Source organism: Astatotilapia calliptera, chromosome 9, assembly GCF_964374335.1.
Source record: "Astatotilapia calliptera chromosome 9, fAstCal68.1, whole genome shotgun sequence".
NCBI classification, from domain to species: domain Eukaryota; kingdom Metazoa; phylum Chordata; class Actinopteri; order Cichliformes; family Cichlidae; genus Astatotilapia; species Astatotilapia calliptera.
Window position 1 is genome coordinate 18,536,630 of NC_137430.1, and position 20,833 is coordinate 18,557,462.

Below are 20,833 nucleotides of genomic sequence, written 5' to 3' on the forward strand. Positions count from 1 at the left end.
AATGTATATGGCACTGCTTTGACAGATAGTTAAAAGCCTGCTGTTGTCCAATAGGCGGCATAGATCTAATGACCACACTAATCAGGAGATGGAAAGAGCAGTTTTGCTGTGAGAATGATTGATCCCGCTTCCTCCCCACCAAGGGCTGCTGCATAAGCAGAGGCAAGTCACTCCTTCAAAGGAAACCCAGGTCATGACAAAATTTAAAGTTTACCGACTTTCCCCTAAAATAAAAACATAAAAAAGCTTTTTTCAATCTGGAAGTTTTACTATCATGTTAGCTGTTCGGGACTTTTCAGTACACTAGTCCCCCAGTTAGCTACTTAATAGCCTACTTCCGCTTCGCTGGTGTTGCGCCAATTTCAGTGACCCGTGGAATTCTGTTGTGTCTCGCGGACGCTACTTCCGTTGTTTCCATAGAAACCATGTTCACGATCTCAAACAAAAAAGCCCAACACGCTTGAAAACTGTGTAGCTATAACATACGTTTTAAACCCCCTTGCCGGCGTTGAAAGGTAGGAGAATGCAGTTAACTATTTATATATTTGATTTTTACACCTGAAGAATATTTAGCGGAAACGTAGAACTTCGTGTTAGATGTAGTTAAGAGGCTAATATTGGGGCTATATTTGTTGTGCTAGCGAAGCTACACAACATAAAAAGGACCCGATTCCTTCCTTTCACTGTTGCTTTGGAGTTTATCCACTTCAGTATGTTACTCCCTGCCCGTATGCACTGCTATAAGCGTGGATTTTCTTTGACAGTGACAAACCGCCGTCCCTGAAAACCCCAGGCCCAGGAGTGTTTGAGTTCAGTTATCGATCAGTGTCTAGTTTTCCTTACACCACCGACCTGAAGCCTTGAGATCAAGCGTGGATGAGACCTGCTGTCACATCACTCTGCTCTCCTCTCCCCAACACTATCTTTTAACTACACGCGTACACAGTTGTATACTTAATACAACCTAAGCTTAATACCTGAGGAAATTAAACTCAAAAAGTATAATTGTATACCTCACGGTCAGGTCATTTTAGTACACAAGCACACATATAAAAACACAGTGGTCACCTAAAATCATATAATTTTACATTAGTTATTTCAAACCATGACGTGATTAGGTTTTAGACCATTGAAATTTCTGTACAAGGTTATTACAAATGTAAAAAGAATACTTTTCTGTCAGCAAATATTCAGAGGAAATATTTATATGTTTTAGACACAGCCAACCCATAGTCACTGCTGTGGGCTGAATGCTTGGCTGAAGCTGAAAGGGATCCTCTCTGAAGCCGAGATTGTGACAAGCCAACATGGTACATCTGACCGTAGATCTGATTGCTAAGTCTAGAAAGCACTTCAAAAAGAAAAGGGGCCTCTCCTTCCCAGAGTACCTCAAGACACTCACCCACCTCCACTTTTCTAACAAGAATATTGAAGATATTGTAAGTAACCAGCATCTTTAACACTTCTTTAATTCTGTTTTTTCAATTTACTAATTTTAATGCCTAATTTTCTTGATTTTCAAGGGAGATCTTTCAATGTGTACAAACCTCACCGTTCTTTACCTGTATGATAATAACATCACTTACATTGGCAACCTCAGCTTTGCCTCCAACCTCACGCATCTCTATATGCAGAACAACAGCATAACCCATATAGACAATCTGCACAATCTGCAGAACCTCTCTAAACTGTGAGTAAAGTTCAACTGATTGGTGATAAATATATGAAGTGGGAGGTGTGTGTTTGAACATGTATGTTATTTTCGCTGCTCTGCAGGTATCTCGGGGGGAACAGAATTGCTGTGGTGGAGGGCTTAGAGCAGCTCCATCAGCTCAAAGAGCTTCATGTGGAGAATCAAAGACTGACACCGGGGGAAAAGTTGCTCTTTGACCCCAGGACTCTCGACTCCCTCGCTGTATGACCTATTTTTACTCTGTTCGGCTCACTAATAGTATCAGAACAAAACATCTCCCACACTTCCAAATAACTTAAGTTATCCTTGGTTGATTCATTATACGTTTTTAAGCTATCGAAAGACCAGACGAAGGTCTGACATTCCCTTTTCATGCACAAAGATGTGTGTGAGCTGTCAACCCATGTGTAGGTTATCACATCCAGTGAAAGAGAGATCTGAGATTTCCCCTGATCCGTGTAAGAGCAATATTGTGCAGGGTTTGATGATGTCAAAGAGATCTCTGTTGCTCCCTCTGGTCTGACAAATCACTTGAGTCTGTTTGCTTCGTTTACTGCCCATGCTATGGATAAACACACCAGAAGTCTCAGCTTCTTGTTTGTTTAGATAAATTAAAGAAATTGCTGTGCAAATTTAAAGAGTTCCAGCGTTTTATAAATGAGCCATTGTGAAACTTCTAACCAGGGTGAACATTTTGCAACTGCACCACACACATATATATACGTAAAGACAACATATCCACATGCTTAAGAGTGCTTACAAGTGAATAAAGAGATAAAAGTAAATGTAGTTTGGACCAACTAGTACTGCTTCCTTTAAGCTCTGATATATGGTATTGCAGATATTTTCCTTGGGTGGGTGCAAATGATTTTTGTCTTTTCTTTGGAAGTTGCGTTGCATATTTGAATACCTGTAGTTTAATATCAAGTTGATTTGACCATAAAAAATATGTTTCATAGATACGTTATAGTCTAGGATCTGTTTGTAGTAGTCTGTCATTGTACTGACTGTAACATGAACTATTTTCTTTACATTAATATGAATTCTGTAAATTCTTTGTTCAGGAATCTCTGTGTGTCCTGAATATTAATAACAACAACATCGATGATATCAGAGACCTGGCGGTGCTGAAGGAGCTCCAGCATTTTTCTGCTGCAGACAATAAGCTGTGCAGTATTGAGGTAAATATACGTTTTCAGGACTTACTTGATGTCATTCAAGGCTCCTGCTGCAGTGTGACTCAATTAGAAAGTGAGTGCACGTGAAGTCAAAGTAAATACTACCCCTTCACAGCAACTATGCATGCCTGATCAGGTCAGCATTAACATTGTTCCATGGCTTTCTGCACTGATGTGTGAAATGATATGGATAGCGGGGTTGTAAGGAACTAAATCCTGCAAATCCCGCCAGAGCTTCCCAGTCTCCACGACTCGCACAGGGTCAGAATTATTCAACAAATCAGCGAACCATTCCCCCGAGAATTTTCTCGCTGACAGCTTCAAACAAGCACAAGTTTCTCCCGTTCCTTGGAAGGTTGATTTTTCCTCTCTGCCTTGGAATCGTCTATTTGATGTCGCAAACCCCCGCTGTATCACTTTATGAGATTTATTAGACTCCCTGACGCTATGATGGCAATGATATCTCTGTTTAAACTCATCTGTTAACTGAAAAAGTTGATGGCTTTATTTGAAAGGGTGTAATTCTTGCTTCTTATTGGCATTTAATAGCAGGATGACGCAATGAAAGCACTTTGTAGTTGACTTTACTACCTTCTTAAAACAGAAGACTTTCTTTGGAGATCGTTGATGCAGGTAATTGTTGTACACGTGTCATTTTTTTTAGCAGATGTCTCCTATAATTTATACAACCCGTCTGCCACTATCGATTGCGCAAAGACAGCCCTCCAAAGGATCAATTTTTTCTTCTGCACCATTTGGTCAGAGTCCAGAGGAAACATTATGGATTTTTAAAATAGATTATGACAGGCAGTCAGCCCGGGTGACAAATGGGGAGCATCTTCTGAGGCAGTTAGCTGTGCGCGGGGCAGAGAGGACAGGGGGAATCGAAGCTCTGGTCAAATACAGGTTCATAACTGGCCCATCATTAGTGGAAGTGAGAGAGCCGGCCAAGCTCAGTGAGCATTCAGCCTCTGCTGTTCTCCACGCCCCGCGTGGGGGGCAATTTGGCGCTGGGCTCCTCTTCAGTGAGGGCCTTCTGAGTGACGGCCCTGACACGATCATTTATCAAAGCCTGGGAGCGCGTGGTGCTCAGGGGTCCCCCTCTGAACTGATTGCGGCTCAAGCTGGAAAAGTGGAAGCGCTTTGGCCAAGACAGGAAGGCAATGAACAATCAGAGCGTGTCCAGAGAGTATTCATATTTCCAGGCTTGGATTAATGTGCCTTTAGATAAACATACAACTGCAGGCTACTCGCTGGAGGAGCCAGCCTCACACTGCCCCAGGAGAAAACTTGTAGTTACATGACACCGGCGACACTGTTTATTAAAACAGACTGATGTGTTGTTTATGCACTTTCTATTGGCCCTTATACTTCATATTACCATTCACTCACACCTTTCTTTTTTCCCTATGATCATCTGTATAGCAATCATAAGATTGCATTATATCTGTTTTAAACAAACTGGGCTATTGTTTGATGTGTAGACAATAACCTTAGAGACACAGTGTTTCCAGTAGAATAATTAGGGATTCAGACACAACAGATTATAGCAGATTTCCTGCTCTGTGTTTATTTTCAGGAGCTAGAAGATGTGTTCAGCCACTGGCCTCAGCTGTTTCTAATGGATTTGAGTGGAAATCCTGTGTGTAAAAAACCAAAGTACAGAGACCGCCTGATAACCGTGTGCACAAGCCTCGGTAAAATAATAATCATTTGTTTGCTCAGTTCACTTCTAATTTGAAAATACGCTTTCATTATTTTGCTGTGACTTAAATTTAGGAAACACTCTTAAGGATAAAATCAAAACATTCACAATAGTTCATTTCATGTTTTTATTTTCAATGTTTGTTTGGTTAAAACATTTCTTATAGAGGCTCTTGATGGAAGGGAGATTAATGACTTAACCAGAGAGTTTCTTATTAACTGGAAAGCATCCAGGGAGGCCAAGAAGAAAAAAAATAATAAGCATGATGTCTGGAGCACTCATCCCTTATTCTCTAACAAGTAAGTTACTTTATTTGTACATTTTTTTTTAAAAATCCACCAACCTTGTTTACAGTCATTTTTCCCTCCTGTTTTTGCTATTTAATTCTCCCTTTCGTCTTTGCATGGTCCATTAAGTCACTTCTTTGCTTTAGTAAGGCTACTGTGGATCTGCTAATATGTATAACAATACTGGAAAACCATACTATCAGTTTTTAGATTAATGTGAAAATCACAAAAAAGTCTGAATTGAGTTTTACATAAGTTCATAAGGCCGCTGGGTGACTTCACACCCATGCAAATTTCAGTAGTAGTAGCAGTACTTGGCTTTGTTTATATTTCAGATGAATTTAACATGGGTCAGGATCTGCAGCCTGGTCACAGCCACGCTAACATGCAGAGGTGGAAGCCACAGCAGTCTCTCAGGTCCAGTATCACAGTTTAAAAAAGCCTACATTCGGCACATCTATGTCATGACTTACTAAATTATTTAACTGCAGACTGAATCCAAATCATAAGTAATAACTGCTGATGGTAGGCTGACCCCAATTCTTAAAGTCCCCCCCTGCCTCCAAAAAAAGTGAACATTGCTAGAGAAATTCATATTTTATTGTAAGAGTCAGTTAGTTTTGCTTCATTCTCCTTCCTATCTTTTTTTCTTGAAAACCTGAAAGGAACCATCAGTTTTACTGATTTTACATAAGATTAAAGACATTTCAGTTTAGCCATAAAACAATTATAGAGATAATATTTATTTGTCAGCATTTGATTTTTTTCTCTCTCTCTCTCTCTCTTATCTTCCAGGGCAGAAAAATTCCAGTTTCTGTAAATACCCTTGATCTTTTAGCTGTCTCATCAGCTGTCTGCAGTCATGTGGTTGCTTTAAGACAAACCTACAAGTGCACCAAAATCTTCACCCACGACTAACCGTGCTTGTGCCTTGTTTATCCATCTTGATTATTATATCTGCAAAACTGCAGGGAACTCAGAGTCACTGCAGCTTCCTTCACCTATGGCATGTTTTTACAGCATATTCTAAAGTGATTTCATTATATTGAAATAATAAGTAACTAAAATTAATAACCATTGTGGGGAAAAAATAAAGACACTTATTTAATGTTTTTTTTACAGCTGTTTTATTGATAATTGCTTTGTGTGAGTGGGGGGGGGGGGGGGGGGGGTGTCTGATGATTTAAATAATTTGTCCAAACCCAAACTGCTAGTTGCAATGCATTTCCTGTGATGTCATTTTTCTTCTAAATGCATGTCAGCAAATAAGTGAACATGGAGATCCAGAGTGGCACAATCTAAATGATCGCTCTGCTTTATTATTACAAGTCTTTACATTATCCAAAACTAACAGCGTGTGCTTCTATTTAAACAGCCGTGATAAATGATTCCGTCCTCTTTTATAACATATAAAGCCACAACGCGGACATATTTGGTCTCATCGTCGTTACTTTGAGTTTTTGGGGAGCCACGTGGGTACGTAACCCTGAAAGATGCGGGATAATTAGGGAAACAAGCTTACTTAACCTTCCCTTACTTCTCCTTATAATTAGTGGCCCGAAGCAATACTGTTACCCCATCCTTACAAAAACAATGTTTATTAAGAACACTCTGAGGATACACATATTATGAATAATTCCTTTCATTAATTTGCCGACATCTCTGTTTGGAGCCCTGAAAATCAGAGTGATTAATTTATGAGTCTCACAAGAATTTCCTCAACGCCTGCCTGTTGATTGCAGTGCTGGAGTTTATTTATTAGCTGTTCCAATGAGTTTGCAATTCAAGACACTCTGGCAATTCGTCACATGTTTTGCATATCACCTTACCCTTGTCAGTTTGGCTTCATGGTCTATTGCAAATAGTGTTTTGGTAGACCAGCCTTTTGTTTCTGACCTTAAGGAGCATATTTGAGGTAATTGTGACCAAACTTCTCCCCAATGCCACTTTTTTTTCCTTTTTTTTTTTTGGTGATAGGCTTATGAAGAAAATACAGTGTCAAGTTCGCAGCCAATTAGAGTGGGATACGGCCTGCACATATCGGAGTTGAAGCAAAAGAGAGCCCTGCCTCTGGCGTTGAAAACGAGCCTCTGCTGCCCCCAGACAGAAATAAGTTGGGAAGGGGGAAAGAGCAGCCTTTTCTCCGCTGCGAGCGGGTGTTATGGGTCGAAAGATTAATTACGTCGGAGTGAAATACTTGTCCGCCGCTTTGTGTATCCAATAAATTAAGGGCTCCCGAGACTTACGCACACAGGTGAAGTGTTGGATGTGCGTACACGGGGACTGCGGCGCAGCGTTCCTGCATACTTTATAAGGATAAACTGGACTTTGAAAGGGACCTCTTCTACATTGGCGAGCAAATTCTCCGACCTAACGACGTCTTCTTTGGGTTGCCTTCATGTCGTTTTTTGAGGCAGAGCCGTTGAGAAGTACCAGAGGTAAACTCCCCATCAGACTACCGAACAGATAAAGCTCTCATGCCGGGAAAGACTTGGTTTGGAAATCTTCTGAGCATAAATTTATGTCAGTGCAACTGGACAGCTGTCAGTTATTTGGATTAGGTTTCTTTTTTGTTGTTTTGTTTTTCTTTGATGCTGAAAGATTTTTTTAGACTTGAAGTGTGTTTCCTGTTTTATTTGCAGCATCATACAGTTTGACATTTAATCACAGAACTTAACTTATGGATATAAATAAATGCAAAAGGCAGCAACTTTAATAGTGTAGATAAGTATAAATGTTTAAGTTCAAATTAGAACATTTGCTACAGAACAGCGGACTCAATTAAATATTCAAATTTGTCTGTAAAATGGCTGAAAGTTACAGCTAGAGTTCAAATAAAATGTGCAGCTACAGTGGGCAGGTATAGGCTAACCTAAAACCTCTTCATCCAGGTCAGTAAGTGCACCCCGATGGTTGGAAGACAGACGCTCCGAATGGACAGCGGTAATTGCTCCGGAGCAGTGGTGGATGACAGTCCAGGATCCAGCCCGAGCTCCAGCCCGAGTCCAGACGGTCGTCGTCAGGAGCTCCACCGGGCCAGAGTGCTCCAGAGCGGCGGGATCGGCGGCAGAGGACGCCCGGCAGCAGCGAATGCGGCGAGGGAGAGGAGCCGGGTACAGACGCTGAGGAACGCCTTCCTGGAGCTTCAAAGGACTTTGCCGTCAGTGCCGCCGGACACCAAGCTGTCCAAACTCGACGTGCTGATACTGGCCACCACCTATATTGCCCATCTGACTCGAACTCTGCAGGAAGAAGGCACAGAGGAAGGAGAGGGCACGAAACAAACAGAGGCGTTACACTCACTGAAAGGCGAAGGCTACCTGCACCCGGTGAAGGTCAGTGTTAATAAGCATTAATCACTAGAGATCTAGTTTTGTTTTCAATTCTTCATTAATTGTTTTATTCTAAAATTATTTTGGTGATCATGTTCTGTTAGAAATTTCTCACTTTTTAAAATATAAGAAGTTAGCACAGCCTTTATCCTATAGATGCAGAAAACCCTGTCACACCACCGAGCTCTGCTTTTAGAAATTATTTTACCAATTTAAATATTTCGATTTATTAGTTTCTGTTTTCCCCCTACAGAAATGGCCAATGCGATCCAGGCTGTACGTTGGAGCAACCGGGCAATTCCTAAACACTTCAAGTCCTTCAGAGTCAGAGGATCAAGGCCCATCGTCGTCCACCTCCCAGTAAAATAGGCTTAATTCATTTGTACCGAACAGCTTCGTTTTGTGCATGAGTTCATGCTTTACTTCCGAAGCGGCACATGATTGTAGAATAGCTCCCACTAAAGCACCGCAAATTAGGAAGACCTTGTAAATTAATATATTACGTGAATTTTATTGTATAAATTTTGAGAAAGCATACATTATATTTCTGTGTGTTATTTCGACTAATCCTGCCTGCATTGTGCAGCTCCACACACGTCCCAGGTATATTTACAGAGACTCCTCGGGGCAACGAGCCCGTCATGCTTGAGTGTGCACTTTCAGCTGAGACATTTGCACTAAATGCATGTGTGAATAACTTAACATCTGTCATGTGAAGTGGTCTGTCAGGGAGCCCACAATGCAGGCTCCGAGTCTCATGTTCCTCCTTATTTTTTACATGCATGGGTGTAAATGTGTTTGTGAATAAATTACTTGACAATGAAAGAAGATATGTCTCCAAGGTTTGAACGAAACATTTTAAAGGTGTTCCAATTATTATTATTATTATTATTATTATTATTATTATTATTATTATTATTATTATTATTATTATTATTATTATTACTGATGGCATTTGCTGGACAGTGATTGTGGTTTTTGTGGTCTCTGAACAGTCACTGTAATTGTGTGGCTGTAGGTTTTAATCAAATCCATCTGTGGTGCTCGATTAAGAATTTGGAGATAACACAAATTTCAAATATAAAGAAACGTTTTAACTTGTCTTGCAGCTGATTTTAGAAATCCGACTGGCTAAAAGGTCTATGTAAACAATAATAATTTATTTTATCATAAAATATAAAAAAATACGATACATGAATGCATAATTTATAGTGTTAGTAAAAACAATTACAATCCATACAGTTTAAAAGGGATGACTGCTTTCTTATTTCTGATTATTTTTCTTATCACTAACATTTAAAATATTAATACTTCACTATGAATTAAAGTGTTATGATAAGTGTTATAATACCAATTTCTTCACTCAAAATATCTTTATTGGTGACTCTGTTAGACTGATTAATCGGATTTCATGATGTAATTTTTAAAATATTGATAAAGGTATGTGTAAATCCCTTTAGGCTACAATGAAACAAATGACGATATTTCCCTAATTTAGCTAGTGCGGATTAAATAAAAGAAGAGCATAGAAACAGAAATTATGATATATTTTTTATTTATTTATTTATTCATTTTGATTTAATTTGATTTTTTTGCTGTCACATGTCCAGATCATCAAGTTACATACCCCTCTTTGTTTGTTTTTTGTGTTTGTTTGTTTGTTTGTTTTTAAATTCACTTTTATTCATTTGTTTTATGCTCGGCCTTCTGTTCCTTCTTCAGTAATCAGACATATTACACAGGAACGTTCATATACAAGTACATAGAAGTAGTTCCAAATTCAGAGCATCGTACCTTCCTGAAAAAAAACGAAAAGTGGCCATGATTGTACAGCTTCACTAAAAGCTCTAAAGTACCTTATATTAAATGGCAAAATTACCAATAATAATAAATTTAATGTAAGTTTTGATGCGCACACACACACACACACACACACACACACACACACACACACACACACACACACTTGCTTTGTCTCTTTTCTCTCTCAGATCTATTTTTAACTGAATACAGCGCTGGTATTAGTATGTTTGTTTATTAATTTATTTATTATTCCATTTGCCTCTTGGATGCCCCCCCCCCCCCCCACCACGCACACGCACACACACACACACACACACACACACACACACACACACACACACACACACACACACACCTTTACATGGGCCCGTGAGCGCATGCCCAGAATGACCATCGGTCAGAATATAGAATGACGACAACTGAACAAAAATCACCACATATGTATATGTCTTTACAGGCCATCATCATTGTTATTAAAACTTTATGCAATACAGTGCATAAATAAGAGCACTTTAGATGTTAAAGAGAAGCTTAAAAAATGCTTCGCTGTGCACTTCGCATGCTGCACTGCGCAGCCGTGGTGCGTAGAAACAGGAGGTCGGACCGGAAACTCTTCCTCTTCCCCTGGAGATGGCTGCAGAAGGCAGTGCGGCGTTTCAGCTCTTCTCAACATTTAACTTCTTCGCGATTCAACACGTAGGTAAGCAATAGAGACACGCTTGTGTACGTTTGCATAGCTTAAAATGGACCATCAGTCAGCGTGTTTTCAAGATGAATATGAATTTGCCCTTGAAACAGGCCATTAGTCGGTAGCATGAAGCTAGCTAGCTACTCAGCCACGTGGGTGAAAGGAGTACAGCGTAGCTTTCCTCCCCTCGCTTTACTGTTTCTCATCATAGTTAAAACACTAAAAGGTGTTTCATTCCATTTGTATAGTAAAGCTAATCTGGCTCCTGATTTTGAGCATTGCACCAACTCTGTCCTTACAAAAACACGTTAGTGTGTTGGTAATAAAATACAATCGTTTCATGTGGCAGACATTTTTATTTCTCGTCTCCCGGTCCCACGATCTCATTGGTTCCAGTTTACAAATGTGAACACGTTAGGCTCACAAGAAACACGTGGCGTGAAGTATTATTTTGCAGATCTGTGGATGTATGCCTGCGTAAACTAAAAACGAAGCTGAAATGATGGCGAACTTGTATTAGATATTAAGATGGGGGATTTTATAAGTTTAAAGAGTCGTATAAGGGCTTAAAGACAAACTTCTGGTTACTTCTGGTTTCTTGGTTGCCTAAAAGCAAGTGATAGCATATTTAAAAAGTTTGCATTTGCACCTCAAATGTAATATTGGGGATTTGTCTTCCTTCGCCACCTTTGTTCATTGGTGTGCATGTCTCGTTATAATAGACAGGTCTCATCCCTGAAGTAAAGTAATAAATCATTTTTCTGGACTCACTGTCATTCAGCATCTTACTGAACGCTACGTCTAATCTTGTCAAGGGGTCACCAGAAGAGCTGCTGGTCAGGGAATTACCACCTCTCATTAGTTTACTGGGGAAAGTCATCAAGGCCCCAATGAAGACATAAGGTCATGGCAGAGGTCGTGACCTGTTGTTGAACCCATTCTCAGACATGCGGTGTTAGCCATGCTCCTGGGCTGTGTTATTTTGCAACCTTTGACCTTCAGGTGATCAGTCATCTGTTCTCGCTGTATTGGCTTTTCTTTCAGTACATTTTACTTATTCAAGCTGAAAATCAATATCCCATCACTCCTGAGAGCAATTAGTTGCAAGGTTTGGAAAAGATGCAGTGACAGACTTTCACTGATCTTGAGAGGTGGTTGGGGTGTATTTCTGTTGAAAGGGAGTAACTACTTGATTTAAAAACTTAAAGTTAGAGCGAACTATTAGGCTGGTCCTTAATAAAACCAAAAGATCATACTAAACTAACTCATTTTTTATTTTTTATTTTTTTTATTTTTCAGATGCTATGCTGCTGCAAATAACCTGATGTCTTCACTGTGTTGACCCTTTAAGGTGAGAGCTGAAATATTTGACCATATTTAAGTTTTGGTGTAACTGTAGCTCAGTCCAGCTGCTGGAATAGTGATGAGATCACATTTTTGCCGTTTACCCGTCAGACAATAACATGGTGAAACTGTGACTAACTGAATAGCCAGCATAACATCAGACAGCCTCATATTTGATTTGTATGAAGAGATTTTCAGGAAGTTCATGTCAGTGGTTTATTTTGCTTCAGGTCTCATGCTGTGGTTGCAGGAGAGGCACGAGATGCCTAATCCTTTGTCTCCTTTCCCTGAGGACAGGTTAGTGGTTTCACAACAGTAAAATGGAAAAATGAGTAACTGCAGTAATTGTTGCAAATCTTGTCTGCTCATACTGATTCAGTGGTTAAAATGATTCCCAAACAACAAGTTATATTAATTTGCTTTGCGGCAGCTATTCTATAGCTGCAGCTGGAATAGTGATGAGTTCACTTCTTTCGCCGTTTACCCATCAGACAATTAAGTGGTGAGATTTGGGACTACTGAATTACCAGCTGCAGCCTTTGTGTCACATAGTTTACCCCAGTTTTTATTTAATACAGTAATAGTTTCACACATAGCCAGAAAATTTCATCTTGCCAAACTTGGCATTTACTTTCCATTTAGAAATTTTGTTCTTTTGTTAATCTGATTTCAGTTGACCTCTGAAATTCTTCAGTTTTGAGCCTATTATTTCTACATTACCTGTATCTAAAATTACACTGTGTATTGTTAATTCTGCAGATAAACAGCAGCAGCAGTAATGGAGCTACACAGTGACTGGCAGTGATTTCATGCCTTTCCTGGTAAGTAAAGCCAGTAGTAGACTGGTGTATTCAGGAGCTGGTATTCTAATAGCCCTTTTCCTCTAGTACCTACTTGGCACGCCTTGGCTAGACTGGGATTTTAGGGGTTTCCATTACGTGGTAGTACCTGGGATCAGGTACATTTTTAGTACCTACCCAGCCGGGTTTCCAGTCCAAAAATATGACGTCAACAGACAGAATACCACTAATTGGCCAGTTAGTAGTGTCACTCAGTAAGTCAAGAAAGTGACTTCTTCCATTTTTGAAACCTGGCAATGACAGAAATGGCTTCATAGAAACAAACATTGTGGTGTTTCTGTCACATACAGATGTCGTTACTGGACTTTCAGATGCGTTGCTATAACGACTGCAAGCACATTTTAGGACTCAATTGTAATGGAAAGCGTCTGAAACAGAGTCTAGTTGAGCTGAGTAGTTACTAGTGTAAAAGAGGCATAAATTGCCAGCTTACTTCACTGGTATGTCTGCTGATGTAACTTGTAATGATGAGTTCACTTTTTCGCCGTTTACCCATCAGACCAAAATGGGCTGCTGAGAATGTGACTAACTGAACTTAAAATTACTTTTAAACCCACATAAATCATTTATTCTCATTTGACTGACTATATACTGTATATTTGTTAGATGTGCAAGGTTTCGGAAACACTTGAATGACTTGGGAGTACACAGAGTGGCCACAATTGAAAGGTAAGTAACAGGTTCTAGCTCTGTCACTTTGGTTTTTCAGACCTGCACATGCCACATTGAGCTCAGTTTTTCCCCCCCCCTTCGTGCTTACAATTTAAAAATGGATAGTTGTTTTCTTTTTTTATTTGATATGCACAATTGGTGGGGGGATTTGTCTGCAAGAAAAAATATCTTAAGTGTATTTTGGTTATTTAATCTTGGATGCAATATTTTTAAACATGTACTGGATTCAGATTTTGGGTAATCCATCTTTTTATCTGCATTCAGCACGTATTTATTTGTTTGGTTGTATTTGATCAGCGTACAGATTTGAAATGTAAAAATAAAGGAGTTTAATCTTGTGTTGCCTACCTGCATTTTGTTAAACAACCTAGAGAGGCTTCACTCTTCTGTAATGTATGTGTCTGCTCCAGGTGCGTTGGTGTAGATGAACCGTAAGATAAGCTGATGGAGCTCATCCAGAGCAGCGTCTCGCTTGCACAAACCATCTACATCTCCCAGGTCACAAGGAAACACTGGATCGGGTGGAATAATGAGAGCAGAGGCGCCTGTATGAAGAAGAGAAAATCCTGAATATATTGTATATTATATTGGTGTTTGATGCTTTATTATCTTGAGTGTTATATATTGATCAATAAAATGAACCATGCTTATGAACAGAACCATCGAGTAATGTCATTAAATTGCTAAATATCTACCTTTTAGTGTTATGAGGTGTAAAAATGAAATAAATACCATGCTTGAGTGAGACTGAGCTTTCACAAAGGAGTACAGCGATCACAGCATCCTGCTCTAGTACTTGAGTTCTGAGACATAGCTTGCAATGGGCCTCAGCCAAAGAGATCCTGTGACAAAATGAATATACAATGTGAATGTCTGCCTCTGTATTCAGTAAGACCTTTCTAATACACTGTAGGACAAGTAATCAATAAAAATGTTACATTTAAAATGTAAATGGATAAATCAAGACTGGCTGTGTATGGACAGTATAATGTGGCCTGCCCTGTTTGGCCTTCTCACTGAGAACATTTATTTTCATAGTTTTAGCTGAACATAAAACGTGTCACCACAGTGGGAAAGATTTGTAAACATTTGTCAAAGTTGCATGAAAAATGGTCATCTACAAGCAGCAATAGAGTGGGCTTGCACCACCTGGTGGATGAAGTTGACATTACAGCAGACTTTGACCTCTGCAGTTTAATATGCAGAAAGCAGAGATTGAATGTAAAAAGCCATTAAAGCACTTACAGCAGCTTGATAGAGGCCACAGACATGTTGACACCCTGACCCTGTGATCGCACTCTACGGCTCGCCATGTAGTAACCATGGATTATTTTCTCTGCTGCAGGGCTGAGCTCCACTTGCAAACCTTGTGCATGGGCCACCAGCTGAAGAATATAATAGTATATTAGCAATATAACATAATTTATAATATAATAGTAATAGAACATGTTTGTTAACCTCATGATAGTCTTCAGTGGAAAACTCCCAGCAGGGTGGGTCATGGGGTTTTCCAGACTGTACTGCATGCTGGAGGGTGTGGACAGTCTGGGCAAGCAGGGCCTGCTCTCCAACCCTGTCTCTACACTCAATGACAAGGCCAAAGGCATCTGCCAACTGAGCTGGTACAGCACCCATCTCCTGCTCACAGTAAAGAAAGCTGTCAATAAACCTTTATTTTAATGGTTACATTTCATTATTTACCCCTTGCCTACAAAAAGAGCAACACAAAGCACTGATTATTCTCAAGGGTTCTGCTGTGAAGTATAATTGCCTGGGCAGGGCACTTCCTTCAAGAGCACTAAATTGTCTCAATTTCCTGTTTTGCCTGTAGCACCAACAAACAGCATCTAAGCTGAAGGAAAGGGGCCTTTTTTTAAAAACTGTGTAATAGGCAAAATAAGTTACAAACATAAATCTAAACTTAGACCCAGTAAAGCACATTCATACAACAATAACTTGATGGAACTGAACTCACTGCTGCTCCCAGTGCGCCACAGTCTGCCCTCCCAGATCGACGGGAGGAGTCTGTGGCGGCCCAGAAGCTACACTGGACTGGAAAGGAAAGCTGCTGGTCTGCATCCTCACCATATTTCTTTCCAGGGATGAACACTGATAGTGTGCGGGTCTCCATAACTGGAAAAATTTTTGTTTAAAAAAGATTCATGATTTTTATAGCTGACATCCTTTTAAGGTTATTGCAGCACTTACATTCGTTACCTGACTTAATGGAATCCAACTTGTCCTTTCTGTAATAGCTCAGATCTCCCAACAGGCAAACACCCCCAGTGGCTAGCAGGACAGAACCAGCATGGATGTTAGCAGTACCTGCCCCATGTTCATCCCGGGACAGGCATGCGAACATCTCCCCCGTGGCCTGATGCCTGATCCCACGATAGGCCAAACTCAAGCTGTATGTCATCAATCTAGCACAAAAGGATAAGATGATGGATGGATAACGAGGACGATTTGATCACAAGTGTGGTACCTAGTGGGTCCATTTAGGTAAATGGACTGGTTCTTAAATAGCACTTTTCTATTCTACTTGAGCACTCATAACGCAAGCATGTGGTTACACACTGCTGTGTGATGGTGTGTGACCAAGCTCGTGCCCAGCATGAGGAGGAGGTGCCAGGGCTGTTGTGGCTGTTCATGGTCCTTCCACATGTTACTGAGGTCGTGGTTTGTTAATTAACAAATTGTTAAATTGCCATTATGTCTTCTTTCTTAAGACTTCAATCCTCCAGTCCAATAAACGAGACCAAACAAGAGTAAATAGCAGAAAAAGCTGTTTGGCATTGGCAGATAAGATTTGGCAAGTTTTTATGGGCACAACCCACAAATGCATTTCCTTACAAACGTGGCACCATTTAAGGGGAAATAAACAGGCTTTCCAACAGTGTAAGATTTATCGCCAAGAATCATTGTTACAACACAGACATAATTGATCAAACACAAAATTTCCTTACTTTTTGTTCTAAGTATACATCCCTGTTTAGGACGCAGTAGGTTTCAGGATTCAGATCATTTAAATTTGTTTACCTGTCGAGTATAAGCGTGTCAGTGGTGACAACAAGAAGATCCAAGTTGTGAAACGTGTCCTTTTCATCTATTCTGGTCTGCACCAAGCTAAGCAGCAAGCTCAACTTCAGAGTGTCGTACAAGCCTAGAGGAGCCACGTCCAACCCAAAGCAGTGAGCTACAATTGCGGAGAACCTCCATGGAGACGAGGCCGTTCCCTTCAACAGCTCCTGGAAGCGGGCGCTGACTTTACAGTCACCTGTAAGTTGAGTTGTAAAAGATGGTCTTTTACTACAATTAAAAAATATAAAACCTGAGACTTCACTGTATGAAGACAAATTTAATATATCTGCTATTCATTCTGTAATTTTAATGGGAGATAATTCACAGGCTTACACACAGGTTCCCACGGCTGGACACTATTTGCCTCCACACTCCAGGTAAGGTTGGGCCACTGGTGCACATGTGCAGGAATGCCCAACACCCGGTAATATCGCCCGATTCTCATGGAGTTACACAGCTCGTCTACATGAGATGGGGAAACAAAGCATTAACACTCAAAGGAGTTGTTCTCGGCTGCCCGGTGATTACTAAAGAAACATGCATGCCACCTACAAGCCACTGCCAAGAGAAACAGAGTGAGGACTTCAGAACAAAGATTTCACTGTGTGCGAACTGCACAGCCAGCTAATGAGTGTTCTTTGCACTTATTAACATATATGTTTAGTAACGGGAGCTCGCTGTATTGAATTCCTCCACAGGACTGGGTCAACAGAATATGTTAATCCTGCTGCAGAGATTTGCTAAGCTCTCAGGGGTGCTGGCGGGACAATGTTATTCGAGGGGACAGAAACACTTAATATCCAACCATGAGGCACCGTGCTCAGCCGGCTGCACTAAAATCTATTTATTTGAACTCTCCCCCACCAAGTTTGTGTTTCAAAGCGAACCTCGTTTAACAAGCCAGAGAAAATTAATGGCAAACCTCAATACATTTGACTGTAAATATAAGCCATTATAACCACATTTCTCAAGAGTAATGGATTAAGATCTTATTTTCCAAACAAAACAATAAACTTGCATTTTGAGGATATTAATCTGCAGTGCAGTTTGATTTTAAATGCTTCAGTTTACAAATGAAAACCAAGGAAAAAGGATTAATCACCTTACAGAGTGGGGGTAAATGACCATTAGTCTTTTCAAATAACAAGCTATTTGGTTTTCTGCTGCGTGGTTCAGATGTTTTATAGCGAAGATATGTTTTTGTTACGGAGCTGTTCTCTGAATCAAAAAGCCAAGGTGCACAAAGTCCTGTTTGAACCAGCAGATCAGTGCTGACCTTCACGAAGGAGCCGTCACACTCAGTACTGTTGGTGTTATGATTTGTATCGTCTGTTTTAGGATTAGGCTACTCTGATGTAAACGTTGGGTAATGGATTGTGTTTCTGCTCTTGGGTATTATTAAGTGTGATCATGATGTATTGTAATGCATGCTAGTGCATATTTTTCATCTTCTGCCACTGCCTTCACCACTCCCAAAAAAAGCTATGAGTTTTCTTCTCCGTTATTCACGCTGCTAAAACAGTTGCACACTGCAGACTGTAGACATACCTCTGAGAAACAGGGTAACAGACTGGTATCTCATTGAGCTTTGCTCGTGGCCTCTTAGAACATCCAGTGCTTTGACATGGATCAGCTCCACCAGCTGCTTGTCTATACCCAAAAAAACACACATACATAATTACTGTGCAAAAGTCTGGAGCCACTTTATATATTGCAAGGAAAATGGGAAATAGGCACAATGATTTACTGAAACATGGGTAAGCATACATTAGAAATACAGCATATTAAGCAGCAACAAATTTCTTATAATTCCAGACAGATCACAGCCTGGAATCTCTTAGGCAGCTTTCTTGTCATTTCTTTAAGTAGTCTTCAGGATTAGTTCTCCAGGCTTCCTGATGGACATTCAAAGCGCTTCTTTGGATGATGGCTGCATTTCTGTTCCATTTTCTCTCAAGATGATGCCACACTGCTTCAATCATTTTGAGGACCAGGTTCTGGAGAGACCAATCTATGACTGGCAGTTTATTTGGGATCATTGCCATGTTAAAGAATGAAACAGCTGCCAGTGAGATGGGTTCCAGATGCCACTGCATGGTGGAATAAAGTCCGATGTAACTTTTCAGTATTTATAATTGTTTAAATTTGATAAGATCCCCAACACTACTGGCTGAAATGTAGCACCAAACCATGACATAGCCTCCACCGTGTTATTGTGGCTGTTTTCAGCTGATTTTGTTGATGCAAAAATACTATTTTATATCTTTCAAACTGTGTTATTGCTGCATTTTTCATAGATTCACTTAAAAAATGAATAAAAATTGTGTTTTTGTAAAAGGCTGCCAGTAACATAGTGTGTAAAGATAAATTTAAAATTGGTTTATTACCAAGTTTTGTTGTATGTGTATACAGGACGTGACCCAATATACTTGAATGATTTATAGTTCAGTGTTAGGTGATTTAACAAACAGAAAACAAACAAAACAACATTCCTATGAAAATGGACAGATACAAGTATGGACCTTAAACTGAGTGAAAAAGCAGCCAATGTCCAAAGAAAATCTTTGAAAGACCTTCAGAGAGCACAAGCAAAAAAAAAAAAAAAAAAAAAAAATCACAAGAATGTCTGGCTCACTGGAAGCAAAACATAAAAAAATGAGGGGTTGACCTGATATTTTTGCAGTAGTAATATGTTAAAATCAAACCTTACAACGCACTGCAGCATTCTGAATCAATAGTACCTCCTAAAACTCTAAACTTCACATCCTCTTTCAATTGGGAGCTGCACATCATGCAGCTGAAGTCGTTTCTCACTGTGGCTGACTCTGTTGCTCCGGGTGCGTGCACTCGAATGTGGTGAAAACCTACAAGCAGCATCACAGAAATGAGAATTTATATACTGCATTTGTCTTAGTCTGACTTAAAAACCACAGAGTATGTGTATGTACTGCAGTACCTGTAGAGCAGGGGCAGTCATCATCAGTGCAGAGGAACCTCGCCCCCTGGGTGTACTTTGTGACCCTTGTCATGGAAATGACCAGGCCCTCCATGGAGACAGGCCTCAAAGGGCGACATAAACGAGGAAAACTGGAAAGGTCCAGTGTGTACTCGGGGAATGGAGGCAGGTGTGTGAACTTCAAAATAACATTCACCTCAAAAGAAACACACACACATTGTTAGAGGACAGAGGCATCATCTGATTTATTACACTAGGAAAAGCCCAGGTGTATTAATGAGGGCTGCATTCCCTTTAGGAGTCATTGTTTACTGGGACAGTAAACGGAAACGAGCCCTTCACTTGTGGATTTATACAAAACACAGTATTGTTTCGGTGAAAGGGGAAGCGGTTGTTTACCTGACTCTCCATGTGTATTTTTTCAATAAGTGAAAGGGTCTTTATAGCCAGGAAACAAACCTAAATGAGGAATTGGTTAAATATAGTTAAGCTGACAGCAAAAGTGTAGCTACGTTTCATTTTTGCCCACAGTTTTCACTTACAGACTGAAACAAAGCCGTGGCTTTCAGGGGGTCATGGAGAACACAGTCCCCCAGTACAGGATCCAGCTCCAGCACATCGGCCGGATTAACGCCTATACAAAACCTGTACACCGCCTCGGTCTGCTGTGTGCCTGAAAATGACCGTTAGCAAAGTTAAAAACTCGGTGATTTTAGCTGTCATGGCTGCCGTGGAGCGGAACCTCATACCGTTAAAATGTTTGCAGTTTTCGCAAAGTTTCTTAAGACCACCGCTTCTGTCTAAGTACACCAAAACCGATTCTTTCAGCGATAAAATGTCAGCCATTTTTAAAAACAAATTATATCATGAAGACGTTTAATGTTTAGTTGAGGTTAGCCCGGGTTCAGCGGGGGGAGCTAACGTCAACAAAATGTGACGTAATAATTTTTAAAAAAAATTTATAACTGTACATACAGAAAAACTAAAATATATATAGTTTCGGTTTCCGGCTATAAAGAAAATATTTTAAGGAAAATTATGGAACTTCTTGTTTTGTTAAGAAAATTTCATAAATTGGTTTCCATAATGCGAAAATTTGTCAGTTCAGTGGTTTCTAATTGACGTTATTGCTTAATATTAATTTATAGCAAATTTAAAATACACACTTTTATGCATACTTCAATGAAGATGTTATTAAAACAAGGGAGCTGGGCTTAAATTTATCCACAAACAT

General features: G+C 40.0%; 2 protein-coding genes and 1 long non-coding RNA gene across 5 annotated transcripts; 2 read left to right on the top strand and 1 right to left on the bottom strand.

Moving 5' to 3' along the window:
• Positions 1–362: 362 nt before the first annotated feature.
• Positions 363–9,733, top strand: ppp1r42 (protein phosphatase 1, regulatory subunit 42). 3 transcript variants are annotated; one of them, XR_013911282.1, is made up of 9 exons: positions 363–515; positions 1,217–1,439; positions 1,524–1,690; positions 1,777–1,915; positions 2,758–2,874; positions 4,451–4,568; positions 4,743–4,875; positions 5,199–5,280; positions 5,659–5,971. XR_013911282.1 is itself a non-coding variant. In XM_080306007.1 (8 exons), exons 2-8 carry the CDS (start codon positions 1,308–1,310, stop codon positions 5,681–5,683), a joined length of 831 nt encoding a protein of 276 aa, XP_080162133.1. In that variant the 5' UTR covers positions 363–515; positions 1,217–1,307; the 3' UTR covers positions 5,684–5,971. The 3 variants fall into 3 exon arrangements, 2 of the variants coding, with proteins under 2 accessions (XP_080162133.1, XP_080162132.1); XM_080306007.1 differs by lacking the exon at positions 5,199–5,280; XM_080306006.1 differs by lacking the exons at positions 4,451–4,568; positions 4,743–4,875; positions 5,199–5,280; positions 5,659–5,971 and adding exons at positions 7,755–8,198; positions 8,449–9,733.
• Positions 7,466–20,702, bottom strand: mcmdc2 (minichromosome maintenance domain containing 2). Its single transcript, XM_026179512.2, has 15 exons — positions 20,349–20,702; positions 20,142–20,272; positions 19,999–20,058; positions 19,600–19,795; positions 19,385–19,507; positions 18,192–18,293; positions 16,977–17,105; positions 16,602–16,839; positions 15,780–15,985; positions 15,538–15,695; positions 15,021–15,200; positions 14,808–14,947; positions 14,295–14,404; positions 13,911–14,107; positions 7,466–8,105 (listed from the first exon to the last, which is right to left on the bottom strand). The coding sequence occupies exons 1-14, from the start codon at positions 20,443–20,445 to the stop codon at positions 13,941–13,943; spliced, it is 2,037 nt and encodes a 678-aa protein (XP_026035297.1). The 5' UTR covers positions 20,446–20,702; the 3' UTR covers positions 7,466–8,105; positions 13,911–13,940.
• Positions 10,558–14,221, top strand: LOC113028982 (uncharacterized). The gene is made up of 6 exons (XR_003273319.2): positions 10,558–10,698; positions 11,986–12,037; positions 12,261–12,327; positions 12,790–12,851; positions 13,497–13,559; positions 13,973–14,221. It is a non-coding gene; the product is annotated as an uncharacterized LOC113028982 (long non-coding RNA).
• Positions 20,703–20,833: the final 131 nt, after the last annotated feature.